General features: G+C 41.4%; 1 protein-coding gene across 1 annotated transcript in view; it reads left to right on the top strand.

Moving 5' to 3' along the window:
- Positions 1–24,747, top strand: part of ERMP1 (endoplasmic reticulum metallopeptidase 1) — a 43,833-nt gene extending 19,086 nt beyond the window's left edge. Inside the window, 18 exon segments of the mRNA XM_030567880.1 lie at positions 2,601–2,747; positions 5,015–5,107; positions 6,703–6,915; positions 8,939–9,064; positions 9,067–9,144; positions 9,176–9,186; positions 11,757–11,929; positions 13,252–13,444; positions 14,538–14,690; positions 20,174–20,203; positions 20,205–20,330; positions 20,332–20,378; positions 20,970–21,074; positions 21,570–21,712; positions 21,715–21,743; positions 23,259–23,280; positions 23,283–23,362; positions 23,364–24,747. Coding sequence (XP_030423740.1) covers positions 2,601–2,747; positions 5,015–5,107; positions 6,703–6,915; positions 8,939–9,064; positions 9,067–9,144; positions 9,176–9,186; positions 11,757–11,929; positions 13,252–13,444; positions 14,538–14,690; positions 20,174–20,203; positions 20,205–20,330; positions 20,332–20,378; positions 20,970–21,074; positions 21,570–21,712; positions 21,715–21,743; positions 23,259–23,280; positions 23,283–23,362; positions 23,364–23,423 — 1,829 coding nt within the window. The 3' untranslated portion in view covers positions 23,424–24,747.
- The last annotated feature ends 2,117 nt before the right edge of the window (positions 24,748–26,864 follow it).

Below are 26,864 nucleotides of genomic sequence, written 5' to 3'. Positions count from 1 at the left end.
TTCCACAGTACCTCTGTCGGCTCTATGCTGTTCTGATGGTGTGAAGAATCCATAAACCTGCCAATTGAAGAATCCCCTTTGCCTGGGGAAAACTAAGGTGATGTAGAGCCATGGTAGTGGCTCCTGGGCTATGGAGCCAGCCCCTGAGGGTGCTCAAATCCATGTTGGGGTCTTCATGGTGCAGAACTGGCATCAAGATAGGGGTGGGGTGTAAACATGGTTTAAATAGGGGAGCAAATTTTGGTTGGATTTATTCCTGGAGGGTTCATCACATGACTATCTTTAATTAAAGTTTAATCTTTAATTCTTGGGGACTCCAGGACAATCTTGGAGGACTGGCAACACTAGGCTTAAAGCCACCTTGGCTAACTTCCTTCCTAAGGTGTGCTAAAATGGGCTCGGTGCGTTGCTAAAACATAGGACACCATGCTAGCTTATTTTCAGTGTCCAAAATGAACAAAGTATAAACAGTAAAAATGGTTTAAATAGTGAAAAATAAATTAATGCAATTCATACAATTTTAAAAATCCTTGTTCGTAATAATGTCACAGGTAAAGACTTGTGTACTACTTGAATCTTTTGTACGGTGATGTTTTAAGAAATTTACTGAATGACATTAGCAATCTTACGTTGAAAACTGTGAGGATTTGAACAGTTTATTTTAGATTGACTTTAATCTCTCATGATGAAAGAGCTTTAATTTGTTTTTAAACACTGAGATTAGTGTTTGTTGCATGGGAAAGTGGGATTTGAGCATTGTGAACTGGAGATGTGTAGTAATCCTTACTGTTTTATGTTGAACCTATAATTGCATCTAATCACTGATACAGTTGTGATTAAGGCTGGTTGCTTGTCATGGGAAACATTTTAGTTTAAAAATAAGATCATAAAAGCATATAAATTTCCCTTAGGAAATTATGAGAAGAGAAGGATTTACAATAAAATTGATAATCATGTGTCATGGATCCACAAAGCACTCTGTGCCTCCAAACAACTTTTATGTGGTGTCTCTGGGAGTGTAATTATCTTTTCCCTAGGCCTCCCCTTTTTACAGGGGACAGCCCTGCCACTCAAGTACTCCAAGACTGGGTTCCTGGCTTCAAAGCCTCTTTTTCTCACCAGGGGTCCGTCAGCAGGTCCAAAAGAGCTCAAACCCCTATTGGAGACTTGCCCTCTTGGGAGGTCTACAGCAACACAGGACAGCCGTTTGAAAACAAGATATCATTTATTAGTCAACTGTAATATAATATTTAGGTTCTTAGGCTTTGCTTTACCATTCTAATCTACCTACGTGTGTGTGCTGCAGCACAGAGTGCATGTCTTGCCCAAACATCCAGGATTTCACTCTCTACTGCACTGGGCTGTAGCATTCTTATTATAGTCTAACATCTCATTTGTTTCAAGCTCCACTCACACTTCTTTCACATGTTCAGCCTGCCTTGGCTGGCAGTCATTAAAAGTTGAAATCGGCTGTTGGTCTTCCATTATACCTCCACAGTAACACCATTCGTATGTTGATGGTTCTTGTTTGATCATGCATATGCCTGCTGATGCACATGCAGCCACTTTATTACTTTCCCTCTGCCCTATGATAGAAATTAGCCCCTTCAAATGTGTGATTCCATTTCCCTGATCACTTTTGTATTATTTTTTTAAAAATAGAGAAATTTCCCATATTTTCATGACCTCTTCTTAGTTACTAATATTCCATTATGCTGGATGTATAGAGAATATTTGTAAATGAATGGACTAAGAAGTGGGCTGGTTGGAATGAAGGACAATGACATGAAAAATCCTACAAGACATTTGTTTTTTTTTAATCATAGAGGTCATGGCCCTCAAACTCAATATGATATAGATATGATCCTGATAAGACTTCAGTTTTCTCTCTCTTCCCGTCCACTTCCAATCTGGTTTACAGTCCTTACTCTCAGGGTATGGCTACACTTGTAGCTGTACAGGGCTGCCGCGGGAGCGCTTCGAAGTGCGAGTGTGGTCGCTGCACCAGTGCTGGGAGAGCGCTCTCCCAGCGTTGCAGGTATTCCACCTCTCCGTGGGGGTTAGCTTACAGTGCTGGGAGCTGCGCTTCCAGCTCTGGGGCACTGTTTACACTGGTGCTTTGCTGCGCTCCGGGGGGGGGGAGGTTTCACACCCCTGAGCGAGAAAGTTGCAGCGCTGTAAAGCGCCAGTATAGCCAAGGCCTCAATCTTATGCTCTCACACAGCAACATATTTGAGAGATTAACTAAGGAGCAGCATGAAACTTATTTAAGGGAGAAACTGTGGAAACATGGAAGAAAAGTGTTCCATTCAGGTCTGTTTTTATGGGTGAACACTGATACTTAATCCAGAGACTGGCTAGATGTAATTGAATGTGCCTAGTTCTTCTTGGAGTATTTGCTTTGTTTTGGGGTAGGTAGGTTCAGAATCTACTCCTTCATATCAGGTAGACCTGCCTACAAGATGCAGTTAATTAAGATGTTTCCCAGGAATCAGATATTTAAGCCCAATGATGCCTCCTCTTAGCAGCCTTCACTCCTTTAGTTTTGATCTTGTATATAATTCTCCAGTTTTTGTAAATCTTTTGCTTTCTATTGGCAGGGCCTGAAAATCCTTGGTTGGTACAAGCATATGTCTTTGCAGCCAAACATCCCTTTGCCTCTGTGGTGGCACAGGAAGTGTTTCAGAGTGGAATTATCCCTGCAGATACAGACTTCCGTATCTACAGGGACTTCGGAAATATTCCAGGTATGTTATCAGAGAACCTGTCGATGGGGGGCATTATTTAACTCTTATCTAGATTTATAACAAGGGGCCAATCCTGTAAATGCTCACTCATGTAACAGTTGTAGGGTTTGGGCTGTAGGCCATGAACTCCAGACTGAAACTTGACTTGATATCTGCTTAAGTTTAGGAGGAACATATTGTATTTCACCCCTAGGAAAATAACCCTCAAGGTTTTTGGTATCCCACACAGACTTGGGGCATACATTCAGGGTCCTGAGTGGTCTCTCTTTCAGTGTGTCTTCATTCTCTGTCAGTCCCCTGACTTCTAGCACACTAGTGCTAAATGCCATGGCACACTGAAAATTCTCTGACTTTTAAGTTGTGGATTAATATATTAATAATAATGAGCTACAGTTGATCTTAAACCAAAAAGGTACCACATTGTCAAAGTACAGCAGGTTTGAAAATATAAAATGCTTTCCTCTATGACAGCATTAACCACAGTATCACATTATAGCTGAGGTTAATACCACCTCACATGTATAGGTTATGGAAAGCTGCTACCCTTGTCACTTTGCGGTCCAGGTATATGGGCTACTTGCTCATTTCTGGCATATGATGTGGCAGTGGCGGTTTTTGCAACCAGTGTTAATGAATCCAATGGGTCTCCCAAGGAGAAAGAGAGCCTATTACAGGGGCCAACCACATGAGGAAAATTACTTACTTAAAAATCAGGAAAATCTCTTGGAAATCAAATATATATTATAGCATAGTTACATTTAAAGCATTTAAATTCAAAATGGGGGAAGAAAGCCCACATGGAACCAAGAATTAAAAGAAAAATTATGTATGTAAGGGATAGATGGGGAAAAAAGAAGCATCACTTTTAGATTTGTAACTGTTATGGCTGCAGTCTTACTAGTTTCATTGCAGTAGTCATGCTCCAGATGGTCAGGAATGGGGGACTTTTGAATCCTTAGTTTACAATTCACCCTAATCCCTTTTTCCTAACTACTTAAATAATGGGTGGTTTAATTGGAGAAGACAACACAAAATGATATCTCATTTGGCACAAATGCTAAAGGAAAATAGATTTCTATAGGAGGAGGAGGATTTAAGGTGTTTTTAATATGTCTGGCTTTGAACGAACACTGAGGTATCTTGTTCTCTAGAAAAGTGGTCTGCACAGAGTGACGCGTAAGGACATGGCTAAAACAAAGTATTGTACTGCGTGCTCTGAACTGTTCTAAACCACACTTTTAATCTCAAAATGGATTGTGTAATCAAAGTACCTTCTGATGTAGCTAATCTGGGTCCATCTGTGTTTGGAAACCTATCTGCTCTATTAGGTGGCAAATGAATTTTTATTGCCTTTCTTCTGATAGCCATGCAGAGTGAAAACAGCTGTGTTTGAGAAATGGATTCTATTCCTTCTTGTGCACCAACAGAATTGTTTGTTTTGATCAGCTACGTCGATACAAAATCAGTGACAGCACTAAGTATGCAGGTACTACTGTGAGCGTACACACTATGAATTGCACAGGGGTACACTGAAGCCATTATTTGGCTTGCAGAACCTCTGCTAGTGGTGATTCATGGGAAGGAAAGAAATCAGCTTGATTCTTGGAGCCCAGGTAGACTTTGCAGGACTGGCAATTACAAAAAAAAAAAAAAAATCTCTTTTTACCTGTAAACTGACAACACAGAATTGTTAAGTGGTGGTAGTCATGCAATCTCAGGATTACATTTTCTAGTTGCTTTTCTGTATAGAACCACACTGAATCTTTAGCAATGATGTTGGGAAAGCACAGAATTTGGAATTTGGCTGTTGGCTGGTAAGAGTGATATTCCACTGCTTCAGGCAGACAACCAGTCTCCAAATAAACTGTGGAAGGTGATAGGGGGATTAAGTGGTCCTTGGAGGCTAAAGGCTAGCCTCATTAGAGAATCAGGTGATCAGGAATATTGGTATAGGCATGACTTTCTACAGGAGAGGGAAGGGGTGTGTGTGTGTGTGTGTGTATAAACACCAGGCATGACAGTAAAATACAGCAGGACCAAATATTTTCATATACCTTTAATTAAATATGTCCATGTTCTGTTACAAAATTGGTTCTTAAGCAGTCTTACTACATTTGGTAAGCTGTTCAAGTCATAGCTGTCAAAAGTGATTTTTGGGTTACATTGGTAGAAAAAAACTATTTTTTATTTTGTAAAATGTTTGAAAGCTTTCAAGTGTTTGATTAGGTTTAGGTAATTTTAATCATAGTTCTTTTCTGTCTTCATAGGAATAGACTTGGCTTTTATTGAAAATGGCTACATTTACCATACAAAATATGACACACCAGACAGAATTCTAACGGATTCAATTCAGAGAGCAGGTTGGTATTCAGACTTCCATCAAAAATTTGATAAAGAATGTGGCTGAATGGAAATTTGTTCCTTTTCCCACTAATCCTTATCGTGGCCCCTATAAATTGGAAATTTCTTAACGATTAGTGATGCATAATCTAAACATTGGTAAACCTCAAAAGAAATAAAACTTCTCAGAATTCAGTGGCTTGTGATTTGTAACAATCTATGGAGCCTCTTTCAGATTGAAATCTGGTCAGGCCAGCGTTGACCAAATTCATCGTCCTCTGAGGACTGTTCAAAGATCTGTCTCTGGCCATTTTCCTATGGGTAAATATCCTCAATACTTTGCATCCTTGTTTAATATTCTCCACAAGGAGACTGAGGGTTAAATGGGCGGCATGGAGACTGAACCACCTCTAGAACTGGTCCTTCCCGAACCAGGGCAGAACCAAAATGGCAGGACAGTCTTGGCAAATTTCTGCTGCCGCCACAGCCCATATTTTGTTATTTCCATGGATAAAGAGGAGAATTCACTTTCCTGGTCGGTCGATATTTCATCTTTTATAAGCACTAAATTTACTCTTAAGTAAAGAATCTGTAAAAGTAAGTAATAGATTTTTTTGAAAAACCACAACAGCCAAAAGTGTGTGTTAGCCACCACCAGGAATATTAACAAAATTAGTGTCTTCTTTCTTTGACTAGCAGAATTAAATCAGCTTTACTCTTTCGAGGCTTGTTTCTCAATCTTTTTATAGGCATTCAAGCAACAGTTGTCCTCTTGTAGTCATGAACAAATTATATAGCTAATATTTGTTTGGTTTTAGTTGAAGGAATTGGGTCAGCAGCAGAGTTCTGTGAATAACTTTCATGGAGATCACAGTTTTAAGTGTGTGTGTGTGTGTGTGTGTGTGTGTGTGTGTGTGTGTGTGTGTGTTTAAAGTAATACAGTTGCAAGATGCCCTAATGTACTTCTGTTTTTTCCCCTATCCCTGGTGCTCCTCATTTTGATAATTTGTTACAGCAAAAGCAGCTCACTGCTTAGAGCTTGGTTCCCAAGGATGTTTATATCAAGGATCACTATGTAGGTTTAGAATAGTGGTTTTCAAACTGTGGGTCAGGACTCCAAAGTGGGTTGTAACCCAATTTTAATGGGATCGCCAGAGTTGGCTTAGACTTGCTGGGTCTCGGGGCTGAAGCCCAAGCCCCACTGCCCCTGAGCAACAGGGCTTAGGTTACAGGCCCCCTGACTGGAGCTGAAGCCCTTGGGCTTTGGCTTTGACCCCTACCCTGCCCAGAGCAGTGAGGCTCGGGCTTTGGCTTGAGCACCCCACCTGGGGCAGTGGGAGTCAGGCAGACTTAAGGGTTGCGTAGTATTTTTTGTTGTCAGAAGGGGGGCGTGGTGAAGTTTGAGAAGTCCTGGTTTAGAAGAATATTTTGTGTTGTGCATAATCAAATACGAAATGACAGCTAAAAGATTCATTAAACACATTTCTAATGTGATGTAGAAGTATAATTTTAGGATGTAATATTTTTCCTTTTTTATAACATCTATATATAGAACTATGCTCTTGTCTTTCCTATTTTCATGTTATATATATTGTCTTTTTTCCCCCTTAAACAGGTGACAATATTTTAGGAATGCTAAAATACTTAGCAACATCAGATAAATTGGCCAAATCTTTTGACTATCGGCATGGAAATGTGGTCTTCTTTGATGTGTTTGGTCTGTTTGTCCTGGCCTACCCTGCTCGTGTTGGCACCATCATGAACTATATGATAACTGCAGTTACTGTCCTTTATCTAGGGAAAAAAATATTACAGCCCAGAAACAGGGGTAAGTCCAGCTAAGAACAATGTGATTTTTCTGAAGAGGAGGAACTTGGTAAGTTTTTAAATAAACAGGAGTTAATATGATAGGAAATTATCAGCAGATTATGCAATTACTTGCATAGATGAACTTAAAATGGATATTGTCTACTCAGTAGCTTGTGTCAGTTGCTTTGGAGCTCATTTTAAGTCACTCGAGCATGAAATGACTACAGTGATAAAGGGATCCCCTCGTAGGCCCAAAAACAAGAATGTGTTGTAGATCAGCTTTTCATGAAACTTTCAATGGCATTTTTTAAAAGTTTAAAAATAGTCACCTGAACATTATTATTTCAAAATTACTCAATGTTCAGTTTGTTAGTTTTAGTAACAGAGGCAGGCTTTTCTTTCTTTCTTTCTTTTCTTTCTTTCTTTCTTTCTTTCTTTCTTTTTTCTTTCTTTCTTTCTTTCTTTCTTTCTCTTTCTTAAAAAGGGGTATCTTTTACATACAAATTGTCAAAAGCAGCAAATAATAAAACAGTCTTTAGAGGAAAAGGGTACTGAAAGTTATTGCAAGGACCTTGTCCATGTAGACTAAATAGACTCATAGACCTGAAGGTCAGAAGGGACCATTGTGACCATCTAGTCAGACCTCCTGCACATAGCAGGCCACACGGGGCCGGTGCAAGGAAGTTTCTCGCCCTAGGCCAAACTTCCACCTTGCACCCCCAACCCAGCTAAGCGCCCCCCCCCCCCCACGGCAGCTAACTCAGCCCCCCACCCAGGGAGCCCACCTGCAGCAGCTACTGCCCCCCACCGCGACAGCTAACCCTTCTCCCCTCTGTTCCTCCATGGCAACTAACCCCCGCCCAGGGAGGCGCCCCCCTGTTCCCCCCCACGGCAGCTAAACCCTACCTGGGTAGACATCCCTCCCCCCACCCCCCGCCACGGCAGCTAACGCTGCTTAGGGAGACCTCCCCCAGCGGAAGCTAACCTGCTTGGGTAGCCCGCCCCAGCTCACCTTGGCTCCGCCTCCTCCACTGAGCACGCCGGCGCTGCTCTAATTCTCCTCCCTGCCCAGGCATGCTGGCGCTGATTGGAGGAGACTTAGAGCTGGGCTGTGTGCTCAGCGGAGGAGGCAGGAGTGGAGGTAAGCTAGGGGGGGAGCTGTTCCCCTGTGTGCCCCCTCCCCCGTTACTGCAGGCAGCCCTCCCTACGCTCCCCCTGCGTGCTCCCCCACCCAGCTCACCTCCACTCCACCTCCTCACCTGAGGGGAGTTTTAGGCGCCCCCAACCACTAGGCACTCTAGGTGGCTGCCTAGTTTGCCTAAATGGTTGCACCGACCCTGAGGCCACAGAATCTCACCCACTCCTGAAATAGACCCCTAAATCTGGCTGAGTTACTTTGAAGTCCTCAACTCATGGTTTAAAGACTTCAAGTTACAGAGAATCCACCATTTGCACTAGTTTAAATCTGTGAGTGACCCATGCCACATGCTGCAAAGGAAGGTGATACCCCCTGCCTCCTCAGGGTCTCAGCCAATCTGATTCTGGGGGGAAATGCCTTTGTGATCCCAAATGCTCTGCAATTAAGTCTCCTTTAATTATTGGGAGGGGAGAACAAGCACAGAACTAATAATTTATATAATCTAACTTAGGTAAGGAAATACTTTTAGCAAAACTTTTTATAAACAAAACCCAAACCCATGGAAACTACCTTCTTTCGTGGGAACCATAAACTGGAATCCTTAACAAAATCTTTCCTGAAGTTTCCTAGGCTGTGGGATACTCTCTCAAGGGAAGACATGCCTGAACAAATCACTAGTTTAGTAAGAAAGGATCTTGTGGTGATAAGGGCATGGACTGGATAGCTTAGGCCCTGATGCTGCAAAGGAATCTTCAACAACAGACCCCTAAACCTACATTGCATCTTATTTAATGATCAAGGTGATTATTGTAATTGTAGTCCCAGTATAGCACCCTAACTGCAAGATGTAGCTAATAAAATGGCCTATTGCATTTGAGTTTACTATTTTTTCTCTCTTCCTTAGCTATTAACTACATGAAGGAGCTCTCCGTTGCATTTGGCTTCACACTGTTAAGTTGGTTCTCCACATTAGTGACTGTCCTTATTGTGGCAGTGTTCATCTCTCTCATCGGACAGTCTCTTTCTTGGTATACCACTTCTATGTCTCCATCTTCTTGTATGGAACTGCAGCTGCAGCTAAACTAATCCTCGTGCACACGTTAGCCAAAAGTTCTATTATAAGGTTGCTGATTCTTTGTAGTTTACTACTTGGTGACATAGAGTAGAAAAATTAGATCATTACTGATGATGAACAGGGATTTAATAATCTGAACTGTGATAAGTGTTGACTTGAAAGCCCATCAATTCAGTTGGCTCATAAGCTTCATGAAGATTTGTATCTCTGTCAAACATATTTAAAAGACATCTCTTGGGGGCGTTAAGTTAATATTTTTAAATTTATCAAACTGGATCAGTCCCTAGACCCATCCAGTCCAGAATATTGTGTCTGACAGTGACCAATACCAGATGCTTCAGAAGAAAGAGGAAGAACCGCATGGTAGGCTAATTTAAGATAGTTCTTCCACATTAGGTCTCATTCTGGTCTCTAGTAGTTAAATTGGTTTACCCCTGAAGCATTCTTGTTATCACTAATTATGATAACTCTGCATATTCTTTATGTAGTTGTTCAGTCATTCTTTGAATCTTGTTAATTGTTTTGGCTTCAGATAACTGCCTATGACAGTTAGTTCCTCAGATTAATCAGAGACTGCGTGGAAAAGTTATCCCTTTTATTTGTTTTGAATTTCCTACCTTATAAATTTTATTAAATGACCCCTTGATCTTGTGTTATAAGGCAGAGAGAACAGACGTTGCTAGTCTGCCTTCTCTATACTATTAATTAATTTATGTACTTTTATCACGTTCCCTCTTATTTATCTCCTTTCTAAGATAACAATCCCAATCTTTTCAATCTCTTCATATGAGTTTTTCCCTGGCTTTGATCATTCTCTTGTTGCTCTTCTTTGAATTTCTGATTCTGCACTTTCCATTTTGAGTACTGCATACAGCAGGGGTAGGCAACCTATGGCACACATGCCAAGGGCGTCGCATGAGCTGATTTTTCAGTGGCACTCACACTGCCCTGGTCCTGGCCACGGTCCGGAGGGGCTCTGCATTTAATTTAATTTTAAATGAAGCTTCTTAAACATTTTTAAACTTTATTTACTTTACATATAACAATCGTTTAGTTATATATTATAGACCTCTAGAAAAAGACCTTCTAAAAACATTAAAATGTATTACTGACATGTGAAACCTTAAATTAGAGTGAATAAATAAAGACTTGGCACACCACTTCTGAAAGGTTGCCGACCCCTGGCATAGAGTATTCTAGGTGAGGCCGTACCATTGATTTATATAAAGGCATTATAATTTCCATGTTATTTATCCCATTCCTTATGCATCCTAATTTCTTGTTTGCTTTTTTGACCACAGCTGCACATTGAGTAGAGGTCTTCATTGAGCTATCTACAGTGATGTCCAAGTCCCTTTCTTGAGTTAACTATATTAACTTAGCACTCTGTAAGGTGTCGCGGTAGTTTTCATTTTCACCTCCTTTGAACATTACTTTGTATTATTGACATTGAATTTCATTTGCCATCATGTTGCTATGACGTTCCAGGATGCAATCCAGACATTAAAGGGCTGTGTCACCTTTGTCCTGCAACCTGGGGTGCGTCGCAGTGCTTTGCTGCTGTAACTTGCAACTTCGGCTCCTCAATAAACAACAAACAGCATGCAGGTCACACCCTGCAAGTTTGCTGGCAGGCTGCAGCTATACATGCTTCAGTCATGCTCTGGTTTCCACCAGCCTTGGTTACCACTTGCATGGCGACCTCAACACACTTCCAGTCCCAAATTTCCCCTCAAATGTATATTCTGCACTGCCCAACCTCCCTGGACAACTCAGATATTTTAGGTCTGTTGCCCCTCTAAGGGAATCAATATCCCAACAGTTCCTGCTAGTTTTAAATGGAGTTATCTCACAGTCCAGTTAACCACAACACTGGATTAGTTTTGATTAAAGACTTAAAACAAGTTTATTTAAATACAAGAAGATAGGTTTTAAGTGAGTAGAAGATATTAAATCTAGAAATGGTTACAAGAGAAATAAAGCTGAACTGGTTTCTAGTACTAAAGCTTACAAACTTGACTTGGTGAAGTTGAAATCATTTACCACATGTTTCAGTAACATTGCTAAGCAGTGTTAAAAATGTGCCTAATCTTGCCTGTGGACCTTGGTGCTTCCTTTGAAAAAAATAAAATAACCCTCGCACTTGGACAATATAATACTATATCAAAAAAAGGCTTTAATGTAATTGCATATGCAGTAGTAATACCGAGTATATAGGGAGAGGCATAGTTAACAGCTGCTGATAAAACTGCAACTCAGAATCTTCTTAAGTGTTTGTAAAATGTTTTCATGGTTACAGACAAACCATTTGCTACATATGAAAGTAAAAAGCAATGTGCATAAACCATACATCGAGAAAATGTTGCCTTTCTTTTCCTTTAATTCGCTATTCCTTCTTCCAACTTCCAAACTAATCTCCTGTTAAACTACTTTTTTGAATCCGCTCTGATGTAGCATCTAATTGTATAGCTCCATAAAGGGAAAGAAATTGGTGTGGCAGTATTTATAAAAGGATAGATGGTGACCAAACAAAACTTAGCTGTGTATAAGCAACAGAAATTTGCAATAGTGGCATTAAGAGATCTGATATATATACTGATCACTGAGCAGGCTAATTCTGTATTTTTGCTCTTTTTTTCCTTTACAGAATAGAAATGAGCAGTACCTGGGGGAGACGTTCTTTGATGTCTCACTTCTTGTTTGGTCTGTTGCATTGGTTCTAATCACTCAGCTAGGCCTTTGCTCAGCATTCATCTGTGCAATGTGGGTAGCGTTTCCTTTACTCACAAAGCTATTGACCTATAGAGAATTCAAACAAAAGGTAAAAATGTATTTTATTTGACAACCTGGGAGCTCAATTATTATATGTCAGGGCATGATTACAGCCAGCTTGAACTAAACTAAAGAGAATTCCCATGAACGTGTGGTTCTTTAAACAAAAATAACTTCTCTGAGCTCTGAATTATTCTGACTTAAGAAAACCAGTAGCATTTTTGTTAGGAATCTATAACATTGACAGAAAGGCAGCTTTTAAGAATAGAGCAGATATGTAGGAGTGGCTTGAGTCATCTATATAATTAGAGCCCTGTGTGGATACAAAATTGGATCTGCAAAAATGGTCCATGGATATCTGCCTCCATAGACGCAGATATCCATAGATACAAAGCGGATATCCATGGATTTGCAGGGCTCTCTAGATAATATTCCAGTATTGTCACCCTGAAGCCTAGAATATCTGAGTCAGTGTGAAACTATGGAAACAGCAACAAGCATGTCTCTCTTGTTCAGAATATCACCAGGTTCAATCATCACTAGAGTTTGCAGTCTGTTACCATCTACTTTCTAAATTTCAGCTATTTTGACTTACGAATTACACCTGTTTGGTGTACGGCTACACTATGGCTACATATCTATGCCATGCCAAGAGTCACAGACCATTGTGATATGAGAGGTAACTCAACCTGCCACCACCTTACTTTACAACTAATTTGCATGCAACAATTTCTTTGCCCGTTTGAGGGATGTGGCATAGATGTGGATTATTTGGCCCAAATGCTACACCCATGTGAGAGCGCCTTAGCTTTTGGCGACTAGTATAATATATATCAGTATAGACTCAGTGGGGCAAATTATCAGTGTGTTCAGTATGATGATTGTTCAAATACACCTCTACCCTGATATAACGCTGTCCTCGGGAGCCAAAAAAATCTTACTGCATTATAGGTGAAACCGCGTTATACTGAACTTGCTTTGATCCGCTGGAGTGCGCAGCCCTATCCCCCTGAAATGCTGCTTTACCACGTTGTATCTGAGTTCATGTTCTATCCGGGTAGAGTTGTATTTAGATAAAAGATGGGACCTAAACCAGTGTCATAGTTAGACACAGGTATTGAGACACAAGTCTGTTTAGCTTTTTTTCGCAAATACAAGTATAGTATTATGTAGCTTTAAAAATGTCTTACATTGGCATGGTCTGTACCAAATGGAGCCTTCTGTCCATGTAGATGGACCTCGCCCTTGGAAATAGCTTGCCTTTATCCCTTGATATTGTATACAGTAAAAAATTAAAACTGCAAGTTCTGTATCTTATAGGCTACAGAATATCATGCTTGCTTGTTTTTTTTTTTCTCTCTCTCTCCTGTAGGTGCCACAATAAGATTTGTCATGATTTACATGCTGGGAATGTTTATTCCATACCTCTATATAATGTACCTCACCTGGACAATATTTGAAATGTTCATTCCCATCATGGGTCGAAGTGGTACAGAAATTCCACCTGATGTAGTGCTGGCAGCCTTTATCCTTAGCAGCACTGTAATTCTATCTTCCTATTTTGTAAGGAGTTCTTTTTTTTTTTTTTTAAACTTTGTAATCCATATATTGAGGTGCTTTTTAAAAGGAATATTTGAAATTAATGGTGGTTTAATTGTAGGCTAAAAAACTAGCTGACTCACAAGGCACTCCATAAAAGTAACTAAATCATACATTAAAATTAAACTAGACTCTCTAGAGATGCTGTTTTGTGGATACTTGAAAGCCAAATTCTATCTTCATATAGCCGTGTGCTCCTCTCAGTGAAGTTGGTGGATCTGTGCATGTTAAGGGTTGAATTTTGTCCAGTCTCTGACTAGAGAGTTGGCTTTATACATGATATGAAAATGAGATGCTGATGAGGAAGTTCAGTGACTTTCCCTATTGGTGAAGGAGTCCCTGAGAGGACCAGCAGAATATTGACCCAAAAAATTTATGAAGTAACCTGCTATCTATGAAAATGGGGGTTCATCCCATTGTAAACTTCCCGCCTGTATTCAGGATGATTGTTTTGCATTCATGATAAGATTAAATTGAGGCCATGTACAGGAGAGAGTTTAAATGCAGTAAACAATACATTGTTAGTTGAAGAAAACTCATTTAGAAGAACACAAGATAGATCTGCTGTAGGATGAAGGTACCATGGATGCGTGCAAGGGAAGACTATCCTCAATAGAAAACATAATTTAACTTTCTTGAACGATTTCAATTCTGGATGGGTAATTAGGACTTAGTGTAATTTAGGAAGAATGTGGCATTGAGTATAAATTGACCTGAATAATATATAGATAACTTCATGTTTCAGCACTGTTTTTAACAATGTGCCCTCACACAGTCCTGTAATTAAAAATAATCAGGTACCATTTGCTAATGAACATTTTAAAAAACAATGTGTACTTAAAACTCTAGGAAGTCTGCACAGATCTAGCATATCGGTTATTTAAGACTGCATGACTTAATGTCTTGTGCATCAAATTAAATAACGCTTGTGAAGATAATCACATTTTAAAATGTCCTCTGAATTCCATAAATTAGGTCTTTAGAAATACACTAATACTATCTTTTGATACTCAGTGCAGTAATTTCATAACTAGTGCCTGATATTTTTATTCTCTAGCTTAACTTCATCTATCTTGCCAAAAGTACAAAGAAGACACTAATAACTTTAACTGCAGTGTTTGGAGTTACACTAATTCTTGTTTGCAGTGGAGTATTCTTCCCATACAGTTCTGATTCCGCTAATCCAAAACCTAAGCGAGTCTTTCTCCAGGTAAGAGAACCTTACATAATATATAGCCTACATCTTCTATTTTTTTTTTCTCTCTTCAACCTTTTTTCCCCTTCAAAGAAGCGCATTTTGTCCCTTTGATATAGGACCAATTCGTAAGAGGATTGTTCATTCCCAGGCAGTTAAAAAAAATGTAGCTGCTTGAGATTATTGTAACTTTTTTGTTTTCATTGCTCACGATGGGCACACTCTTCCATGACTTCTGTTTGGTACACCAGGAATTAATTTGGCTCAATAAACATGTTTAAATACTTACATATATTTGTTCTGACAAACAGTATTCTTAGCATGCAGGAAGCTAGGCAGACTGTCTCTCTTTTGATCCTTGTGGAACAGTCCATCTATTTGTGTGGAGGTTGGCATCAGCTGCACTCTGTATATACTGATTTGCTGGTGTGTGCTATGGTCAACTTGAAAGGATAGGGAGTGAATCTTTTAGTAGTGAAATGATTTGTCTTCCCCATTTATTTTTAGAGTGCATACCTATTTTTAGAGTGCATATGTATGTGTGAAGAGTGGGTGGACTGACGAGTGTAGCTTTGTAATAGTTAAAAGTCTTACCAGACTTTGGGACAACACGAAGTGTAAAAATAAGCAGTGTATAAAATAAAGGCAAATGTCTTGTTGCAGTTGGCTTGGAGCCTCTTTCTCTACTCATATCCAGTTGAGAGCTGTTACTTCAAGACAACTTAATAACCTTAAAAGACAACCAGTCCTGTTATCAGTGATATCCAGGTATTATCTACTGGAATTACTTTCTTAGTAGATTAGTGGGTAGTGGCAGTAATTTGGAAACTGGGATCATTGATTTTGCTCCTGACAACTTGTTCTTCTTTGAGTGATGGTGCCTATGTGTATCCCACACATGGGACATCCATGTGTCGGAGTCTGGAATTTCTTGCAAGCAGTTTCCATTAGCCCACATGTTTCCATAGTTCTCGTGATGTAGGCTAACACCTCTCCAGTTCCCTCTAACCACCATATGGTCTGAGTCAGAGTCTTCAGTGTCCTCGGCAGTCTTTGTTTTTTAGTGCACTATTCCTGTAAGAATTGTGTATAACTAGTTTCTTTAGTAATTTTTATAGTATAGTATAGCGTAATCAGGGATAGTCGATTATTTTTTTGTCAAGGTCCAAATTTCTTAGGCAAGTATAGTCAAGGTCCAGACTCCAGAGAAAATAATAATCAAAATAACAATAATGATAAGCAAATACAAATATTTTTGGAGTCTGTTCAAACGCATGTTGCAAGATCTTATGACATGATGTGGGGGCAAGATCACACATCCCAGTCCAGGGCTGGTGCAACTCAGAGTCTGGTATTGGGCTGGGCATCAAAGATAGAATGCTCACGTTCAAGAGGGTGCAATCTATATTTAGCTAAAGGAGTAGAGATCTGCAATAAGTTGTTACTCACCTAACTGCAAGCATTTCTTGCTTGGGCTCATCAACGCAATTTGCATTCAGATTCTGCAGGAATCCCTGCTATCTTAGAGTGTACACTTACCCCAAGGTCTTCAGGTCTTGCATTCAGTTCCCTGTGGGTGCACTTGTCCGCAATCTGCGCTTTCCATCCTCCACTTAATAATCATCTGATCTTCATGCACCCTCTCTCAGCTAGATTTTTGAATGAGATTTCAGATCCTTTCCTCTAGTGGTGAAGATCAAACCTCAGTGTGACCTCAGTTGTGTTCTATCATCACTCAGTAAGACTCTTTGAACTGCTGGCCACATTTATCTATCCATGAAGGTGGTCTTTCCGATAGCTAAAACGTCGGCCAGAAGAGTCAGTGAACTGGGAACGCTATGGCAGGCCCCCCATATACAACTTTCTATAAAGAAAAGATCTTGTTATGCCCCCATCTCGGGTAGTTTGAGTTTCATAGGTCATCCACTTACCAGTATTTTTTCCAGACCACATGTCTCAGAATAGAAGTGTCTCTGAACGTCTGGAGGGATTTGGTCATTTATCTGAAAAGAACAAAGGACGTTAGAAAGTCATCAAAACTGTTTCCATAGCAGAGCAATCAAGAGGTCAATTTATATTGGTGCAGAGGACTTTCAAACTGGATCTCAGGTTATATTACCCTTGGTTACATCTAGCCATGATGGGTAGAGGCACATTACATAAGGGGGCAAGTTACTTCAGCTGCATCTCTGAGAAACATACCCATTCTGGAGATATGTAGGGCAGCTACTTGGAGCTCATGTATACCTTCCTGAGACACTACGTCCTGATAGTTGTCAGCTGTGTATATGGCTGGGGGGGAACAGCACTACTGCAGTTAACTGTCACTCCTGCATCCTCTCCACCTGGTTGACTACTGCTTCTTAATCTCCCATGTGTGGAGTGCTAGGGACCTCACTCAAAGAAGAAATGCAGGTTATTCGTGTGTATACATATCTCGTGTGTGGAATACAGATAGGGACCACACATCTCAAAGAACTCCAGTTACAGGTAGGTAACCTCCATTTACGGTCACCAGGAAAGAAATATGAAAAATGTATAAGTACTGGGTTTGGAATTCCTGGATTTTGGCTATGTGATTCACACTGGGCCTTGTCTACATTGGAAAGTCATTTTGGTATAATCTAAGGTGTGAATTATTAAACTGATATAATGCTCTATTTGGACACTCTTGTCCACTATTTTTATGTTTTTCAGTTAGTTTTTATAGATTACTAAATTCCAGGCCAGAAGGAAATCCTGTGAACATCTAGTCTGATTGCCTATATGACACAGGCCATAGAACTTCCGCCCCCCAAATTCCTAGAGCAGATCTTTTAGAAAAAATCTAATCTTGATTTAAAAATTGACAGCGATGGAGAATCCGCATGACCCCTGGTAAATTGTTCCAATGGCTCATTAGCTCATTATCCTCACTTAAAAATGTGTGCCTTATTTCCCGTCTGAATTTGTCTAGCTTCAGCTTGACATTGGATCATTTTATATCTTTGTCTGCTAGATTAAAGAGCCCATTTTCAAATATTAGTTTCTCATTGTAGATAATTATAGACTGTACTCAAGTCACCTCATAACCTTCTCTTCGTAAAGCTAAGTAGAGGTAGTTAGTTTGGCAAGGGGTTGAACCTAAACGAAAAAGGCACTTTTAAACATTAATAGAATAGAATGCCCATGGGGTGGGGGGAAAGGTGCTCAGTACAGGTCTAACGAAACCAGTATTAGGTTGTACCACATGCCTGTGTAAACAAGGCTTAAAGCAGGGTTGACTCAGTACTTTAGAGGATATTAATTGAGTGTTAATTTTCTGTAAACTCCTAAATTCCTGCTCTCCAAAGTCTGTTGCTGCCTTTTCCCTTCCCACGCTGGAGGCATCTGTTTACTGTCACTAGAACTAAAAAGTGCTTAGACATCCATAACAGCCAATTCAGTAGTCCTCTACATTTTGCCATGCTTGAACTGTCTTAGAAACTTAGGCTCAATTTAAAAGTCTCAGTACAGCCTCTCTGGTCATTCTGGACAAGTTCAAAGTATCTCCCCTTTAAGGTTATGTCTACACAGGCAACTAGACATCTGTAGCTGGCCTGTGCTAGCTGACTAAAGCTCACGGGGCTCTGCCTGCCGGGCTGTTTCATTTAGATTTGTGGGCTTAGGTGGAGCACTGGCTCTGGGACCCTCCCACCCTGCAACGTCCTAGAGCTCACTCTCCAACCTGAGCCCGAAATCTTCACAGCAATGAATAGCCCCTTAGCCTGAGCCCCACAAGCCCAAGTCGCCTGGTGTGGACCAACCTCTGGTTTTTATTTGCTGTGTAGATATACCCAGAGCTTCAGTCAGGCAAACTATACATTCCATCTCTGGGACTATTGCCGTGTCACTGGGCTTCACTGACCTTATTCACAGAATGCAGTGAGTTCTCTTGTAAACATTTTGGAAAGTGCAACCTTGGGGCAGTCTTTCTTCCCTGAGTGCGTGGGCTTAGTTCTTTGCTTTGTAAAATTGTTTTACCTGAGTTCAACCTCTGTACTAGGTCCAATAAGCATTGATATTTAAGAATGGCCTATTTGTGTCCTACAAGAAATATCTAGTGGCCAAATCTGCGCAGGGGCTCAGGTACACCATGCTGAGGACCATACAAGTACCTTGATAGAAACACATTTTCTAACATACCATCGGAACAGGGAGGGGTTCTCAACCTTTTTCTTCCTCAGACAACCCCCTCCCCAACATGCTATAAAAACTCACAGCCCACCTGTGCAACAAAACTTTTTCTCTGCATATAAAAGCCAGGGCCAGTGTTAAAGGACAGCAGGCACGGGGCAATTGCCCAGTGCCCCACGCCGCATGGGCCATTGTGAAGCTAGGTTGCTCAGGTCTCGGCTTCAGCTCCTGGTGGCAGGACTTGGAGTCCCAGAGTTCAGACCCAGGTGGTGGTGCTTTCTGCCTTGGGCCCCAGCAGGTCTAATGCCAGCCCTGCTTGGTGGACACCCTGAACCTGCGCACGCATCCCCAGTGGGCTCCAGACCCCTGGTTGAGAACCAGTGCCATGGAATTGTGGTTTTCAAACTCTTTTCTGGGGATGGGACCCCAGTTGAGAAGATAGTTGATGCCCACAATCCAACAGAGCTGAGGATGAGGGGTTTGGAGTGTGGGAGGGGCTCAGGGCGGGGAAGAGGATTGGGGTGAGGGCTGCGGGATGGGGCCTGGGAAAGAGGGGTTGGGGGGCTCAGGGCTGGTGCAGAGGTTTGGGTATGGGAGGCGGGTCAGGCTCTGGGCTAGGGATGAGGGGTTTGAGGTGCGGGAGGGGCTCTGGGTTTGGGGTTGTTCAGGGCTGGTGCAGGAGGGGGTCAGGGCTCTGGGCTTGGGCTGAGGGTTTGGGGTGCAGGAAGGGTTCCAGATTTGGGGGTCTCAGTGCTGGGAAGAGGGTTAGGGTGTGGGCGTGGACTTACCTCCAGCAGCTCCTGGTCAGCGGTGCAACTGGGGTGTGCCGCAGACCATGCTCTGCCCTGGAAGCGGCCAGCAGCAGGTTTGGCTCATAGGCAGAGGCACACAAGCGGCTCTGCGTGACTCTCACCTGCAGGCACTGCCTCCCCCACCCAGTTCCATTGGCCGGTGCTTGCCAATGGGAGTGCAGAGCCGGGGCTCAGGGCAGGGGCAGCATGCAGAGCCCCGTGGCTCCCCTGCCTAGAAGCTGGATCTGCTGCTAGCTGCTTCCGGGGCACAGCGCTGTGTTGGAAAAGGTAGGCAGTAGTCTGCCTGGCTGAGCAGCACTGCTGACGACCTTTTAACATCCCGGTTAGTGGTGCTGACCAGAGCAAGGTGACCCAGCGCCATACATGCATGCATACCCACGGTTTGAAAAATACTGCCCTAGAAGACCTTATGCTGTGCTAAAAATGTGTTGGCGGTAATGGTGGGCATTCACAATCAGTTCTGACTTTATCAGGTTACACAAAATATTCCAACTGCCTGATGGTTTTTTCTGTTTTTCCGTACTCTTCCAGCACGTGAGCAGAAGATTTTTATGCCTAAAATGGAAACTTGGTAAAAAGTGACTCTGGAATATGGATTAATGGGTTGGACTATGCTGGCATATCTCACATCACTCCTCATATACCTGAACTCAATGATACTATCAGAAATAATTGTGAGGACAAGGCCCCCTCTCTGTGGCTTTCCTGGATTCTTCCTGTGACACTTTCTTCTCAGGTAATTTCTTCTGAGTAATGCCACTGCCTGTTAGGACCACATGGAAACTTAATGTCCAAGACACATCAGACACTTTTGCAAAAGATCCGTCGAAGGATTGGAAGAAAAAAATTCACTCTTGTAATGTTTTTGTCACTGCGAAAGGCTCTCTTTTCATCAATTATAAGTCTCTGGCTGTAAATGTTTTGTCACAAACTTTAGGAGACAACATTTGATAACTGATATCATGGTCTTGTGTCACACCAACGGTAGCAATTTGGAAATCTAAAAATTCCTTACTTTGGTCATTGTTTTACCTTAAGTTAACAGGTGGCTTGGTCAAAGAGAATGAGGTGAGAATAAAGGCATGGTAGAGGCAATCCTGCTGTTCACTGAGGGTCCCTTTTAAATGTTTTGATTGCGGCCACCGACTATGAAAGCATTAATCTTCACCTCTAGGGTAAATGGCACTTGAACATTTCATTTTGTAATAGCAAGGCTGCCCAGCGTTGTTGTACAAAGACTTGCATTTTGCCCAGAGTCTATAATCTTTTAGCACTATAAGGCACTTTTGAGTTTTGCGTTGGGCTTTAAAAATGCTTTTTGTTGTAGAAAGAACTGGTATCTTCCTGCTGCAGAAATTTCTCCCACAAAACCTGTTCACTTTAAACTTCTGGCCAAAGAGCAAATGTCCTGGGATTCTACAAGTTAACCTTTGAGTATCAGGTGAGTGGCTATATGTCTATCAGCCTCTGATTTTGTGATTTTTTTTTAAATGCTATTATAAGCTTAAATTCTGATATTGAAAGTGGCTATGCTATCCCTGGGATAGCGGAGGTGATTGGCACTAATGCAAAATTGCTAACCTGGCATCAACTATTCAGCTTCCCAGGCACTCCAAAAATTGTGGCTGTATTGTAATCTTAAAGGCTCATTTGAATTAACAATTGACTTTTGTTAGCTAGAAATTTTTAAAGCCCATTTTTATAACTCTGTCCCTCACTGCACAAGATCCACTATGGCTTCTTCTAAGGATAGCGGAGCTGCTTAGTTCTGTATCTCATATTGAGAGAGACAGCTGGCAGCATACAGGCTAAATCTCCCATACAAAATTATATTAAACAGCTAATTGGGCACAGAAGAACCCATAGTAGCTAGAATGCAGTAGAAATGTGTTTCTCTTCACTTCCTTCTGCTAATAAATCGCCTTTCTGATGTTGTAGGTCCCAGTCACATGTCACTGTACATTCGACCACATGAAGGGTCGACACTGTCCAGCTGGTCTCTTGGAGATGGAAACTCCTGTGCTAATCTGGGAGGGGATTATTTTGTGTTTTACGCTCATGGGCTGCAGCTGTGGCATGGCGCTTCTGGATTGAGTTGAAGGTGAGGGTGAAAAATGTTTGAGAAAACTTTAAGAATAAACCCAACTTGCTCTTATTACATAGATTAATAGAAGCTAGAGGTGAGATTTAATCTGTCTTTTAGTCTGTCCTCCGTGGGCTGATACAAGTGTGTGTAAATATTTTAGTGCATTCCCTTGTCAAATTTTAAATGGGGCTTCCATTATTCCTCTGATAGACACTTTTACAGTCTTCTGTCTTGCCATTAGGATTTTTTTTATATTTCGCAACTTTACCTTTTCTTAATAGTATCTCACTGCTCCTAATTAGAGCTGTTTTGTTGTAGTCTAAATAATTTTTCCCCATATATCTGTTTACTTACTTTAGAAAACTAGGACTCTTAAGTGGTAAATCCATCCCCTAAGAAAGGGAGGAAGTTACAGACTTTGGTTTGTAAACTTGCTGTGGATGCTTTTACACTTTTAAGGTGCCCTTTTGAGCAATTCCCAGTTTCTTTTTCAAGTTGAATGTTGATGGGACCATGGAAGTCACCTCTCATCATCTTACCTAAAGTTTCCCAGAAATAATTCACAGCATACCTGAAGCTTTTATTGCTGTAGAATTTAAGATGTCTGATTCCCTTGGAAATTTTTATAGGGAAACATACAGGTCCAGCAAGGGTTCGTTCCTGGATAAGGTGTTCTGATCACTTACCAAATGGTTTTCCGAAGTGGAGTAAAGAGATACTCACCAGCAGCCCTGCACCCAGTTGTGCGAAACAGGAGTCTGTTTTGTACTAGAGCTCTGCTAGATGGACAAGGAAATTTTATTTGTACCTAAACTGTGAGATTGAGGAGTGGGAAGAGCTCCCAAAACTTGTAGCCCTGCTTGGTAGTTATGATCAGGGCGCTGAACTCCTTTGTATAGTAAATGAAGGTAAACTAATTTCATTTAGTTGCTAGGAAAGGAACTCTGGTGTTGGTGATGAGTGAGCCTGCTGCAGGGCCCATCAGAATCTGACAAGTAGATTGATCCAACAGGTGAAGGAGCAGCCCTATTCATCCAGACTTTGGAAGCTTTTCACAGTAATTCTCTTCATGCAGGAAGATTCACTTCCTTGTGTGTATTGGAGATTTGACATACTGACCTCTTCATGGATACATGGGCCAAGTTCTGAGCACAGTTGAATGTGTGCAGTCTTAAGTAAATGGCATTGTACATGTGCACGGAATACAGATCAGCTGGGATTTCGGGTCATATCAATACTTCTATTGATTCTCTCTTCTGTCAGGGATCTCCATCTGCAAAGTCTCTTCTGCATGGTGATAAATCCATTTTCTTTCACATTAAATAATACTGCTGGTATATTTTAACAGACATTAAGAAGGCTTTTAACTTTAAAATAGTGAACCATGGGGCTGATGTAGTATATTGGACACTAGCTAGCTTGTAGGAAGACTCAGCAGGGGTACCTGGAATGAACAATATCTAGAACCTATGAAAGGCCAAGGGTAAAAATAATGCTTGGTAAATTTGGCATTGCCTTTTCTCACTTCAGGCTGCAGAAAAGCACTCTGATGGATGGTTTCCCTCGCCATAGCAGCACATTATTTCTTTGGTGAAGATCAAAAGTCACCTCAGCTGTATGCCTTAATGGAGAGATTTCCCAAACTGGACATTTCCTTCTGGTTGGGTCTGCACCTATGACCTCTTTGTCTTTTAGTCTTGCAGCAATGCAGAGATAACAGATTAGTCTCACTGTGTCAGAAGATGCAACTCCCATTCATAATGAATTCATTCTGGCAAGGTGCACAAGATAGTTTTTACAAATTTGTGAAAAACATTGTGGGCACAAGATTGTTTTTGTGGTAGCTTGACTGCTTAAAGGATAAGCAGGGTTCCTGTCCTCTTTCGCTGGGAGTGGGTGGTCTTGCCCTGTTGGGCTGGGGGAGAAGTGTCTCCATATTTATGCAACTATAATTTAGCTGTTTCTCGCACTGACGTGGCAGTTCAACTGGTGTAGATCTAACGTGAAGACTGCATTTGAGGAGGTAACTATAGAATAGCCCTCTGTGCACTGTAAATGAGGGTCTTTGTGAAGGAATTCCCCCAGTGTTGTAAAATACTCCCCAGGTTTTAAAGGCTTGTAGGTGCTATCACCTACAAACTCTTATTTTAATAGGACTAAGATTTTGGCTAAAAGATTGTGTATGTGATGGAGCAGAAGCCTTTCTCTGCGTAAGTATTACTGTGACCTCTGGATGAAACCAGTTTTGAAGTAGCCACTTAGACTATGCTGTGTCCTTGGAAACACTGGAAATCTCATGCATGGAACTTGATCAGTCTGTTGCTTTACCTAAGGATTTATGTAACTGTTGTGAAGAGAGACTTTTAAAGCACATGAAGTATCTGACGTGTGGAGGACTGTTCTTAACTTAATCTTACAGTGTGGGATTTCCAAAAGCACATAAGTGGTTTAGGAACACAGCTCCCATTTAAAGTGAACAGGACTTGTGCTCCTAAGTTAGCTATGTGTTTTGGAAAATCCCACTCATCTAGGAAAAATGCAGCCACCAAAACCAAAATGAATCTTTGATTTTGTTTTCCTGAACTGTGTGTGTAAGGTGGGGAAACTTCTCCAGATTAATTCCAGCAGCCTGTGCTGACTATTCTCTAGCACAGTGGTGTAAACTTAGTGCTTCTTCACCTGAATAAAACTTGCTGAATTAGATGCACAGGATTAGCTTTGTGCATGCACCAGTTAAAGCAAACACGCTGTAGTGTTGTGGAGATCTACACAGCATGTGAGAAATTAATGCTTAAGATGACATTCCTCCTGACTTGCAGTTGGCCCTGAGGGATGATGGTTCTCATGATCAGCTTTATTGGCTTCCAATTTAATTTTTTTAATTGTTCAGTTAGAGTGTACTTAACCCAGCCTGGAACAATTCAGAATAGTATGAGGATACAGTTGTAGGGTGTTGCATGACTGAGGGCTTGTCTACATCAGAAAGTTGCAGCGCTGGTGAGGGAGTTACAGCACTGCAACTTAGGAGGTGTACACATCTGCAGGGCACCACCAGCGCTGCAACTCCCTGTTTGCAGCGCTGGCCGTACTCCCGTTTTGTCTCGGGTGTAGAGGATCCAGCGCTGGTAATCAAGTATAGACACTTACCAGCGCTTTTCTTGACCTCCGTGGAATAAGCAGGTATCCCAGCATACCTGAGGAAGCCTCTGGTAATCAAACTGGTCTCCTTTCCCGGTTTGCTCTCTCGTTCCCCGAACCCCCGAGCAAGCAGGTCTCCTTCCCTGCGGTTTGCAGGGTGGTTCGGGGAACGCGAGAGCAAACCGCGGCGAAGCTGGTCTCCTTTCCCGGTTTGCTCTCTCGTTCCCCGAACCCCCGAGCAAGCAGGTCTCCTTCCCTGCGGTTTGCAGGGTGGTTCGGGGAACGCGAGAGCAAACCGCGGCGAAGCTGGTCTCCTTTCCCGGTTTGCTCTCGCGTTCCCCGAACCCCCCTTGAAGCCGCCCAACAGCGCTGCAGTGTGGCCACATCTAACACCACTTGCAGCGCTGGTTGCTGTAAGTGTGGCCACTCTGCAGCGCTGGCCCTATACAGCTGTACTAATACAGCTGTAACAACCAGCGCTGCAAAATTTTAGATGTAGACATGGCCTGATTCTCACAGACCAATTAAAGTATCTGATTGTTTTGGTTTGTGTATTGCATAAAGGAAACAAACCCACCAGACTAACACTGTTGGCTCAATAGCACCTGGTCTTCCATGTACAGGGCTTATCCCTATTCATTTAGAGTATTTAGCTATTGTGAGGGGTGTACTATTAACTTTCTATAAAACTATTAAGATTGCAGTCTTAATAGCTTTCTTAAATGTATCGTTCTCAATAAATGCACTATTTTGTACTGCACTTACACTAGAGTTGGCACAGTTAAGCCTGATGAAGTATTAAGGCTGTACCAGAATCATTCACTTTGTCTTCCCCAAAATTGGTATTTTTATTGTGCCTCTAACTTGTAAACTTAAAAAAAAAACAAAAAAAACAAGTGCAACAAGAGTCCATGGAGTGGGAAAATACCAATGTGCAGCATGTAGGTAGCTTCTGGAACTTCAGTGAAGCAATAACTATATTTTGTTACTGTAAGAAAAAGTTAATTACTGACTCAGGATCACCCTTTATTAAATAGCAGAATTAAATTGTTTGGGATGTCTGGTTATTGTGAATTCCTGCCTTTTTTAACATGCTGATTCTGTTACTGGGAGATTTTTTTGTTTCTAGCACTTAGAGCCCAAACCTTTTACTTGAAACTTGAAGAATTAAAATGACTGGTAAGACATGGCATGACCAAAGAATGTAAAAATATGCTCAGTCAAGTGTGGACATGGAATGAGATGGTGATGTATCTGCGTGCCTGAGCCTGAGTAATGCAGCATAGGTTTGCTGAATTGTTTAGAAGGTGTCAGGGTAACAGGTTTTTAAAAACTGTAATGGCACAAACCGTATGTAGGTAATTAGAGCTGCTAGAGGGATTCAAATAATATATTGGCTTTGTTGAATAAAAGCTGATTAGTTGTATATGTGTACCAATGCAGTTTTTTATATGAAAATTCTGTATGAACTGTTCTATATTTTTTCTTTTAACCCTCTGACTTCTAGAAATTCTGCAAGCTCTGTGTGCAACTCACTCATTTCACATTACAAGCAGTGCAGCCTTCAGCTAACAATTTCAGGAACTCACCTACCTTTTTTAATACTGCAATTTTCTTGCCTCAAACTCCTAATAAAGTACAATATTGGACTTGATTGCCTTTGGGACATGCTTCACTCTCATGTGTTGAGTTGAAAGGTAAAGGTGCACTGGGGCAGAAGCTTTTCTTTACTTATAGTGGATTAACTGTTCCATTTGAGGTGGTAGAAGTTTCTAGAGGTCTGGTCGTTTTAAAATTGCTTTCATTTAGGCTAACTCTTACAGGTACTCCAGAAAAGTCTCATGTGGTGAGTCTTAATTAAACCTTTACCAGTGGCATCTCTCTAAATAAACTACATAAAAGTTTCAAAAGGCAAAGAAGTCAATTACCTTACAGTAAGGGTGGGTCTGTGCATTCTGTACACATGGATCCCACTCTTGTGCACAGGTGATCAGAATC

This window comes from Gopherus evgoodei, chromosome 6 (genome assembly GCF_007399415.2).
Source record: "Gopherus evgoodei ecotype Sinaloan lineage chromosome 6, rGopEvg1_v1.p, whole genome shotgun sequence".
In the NCBI taxonomy this organism is placed as follows: Eukaryota; Metazoa; Chordata; order Testudines; family Testudinidae; genus Gopherus; species Gopherus evgoodei.
Note: the sequence above shows the minus strand (reverse complement) of the source record. Positions and strands in the feature narration are given on the sequence as shown.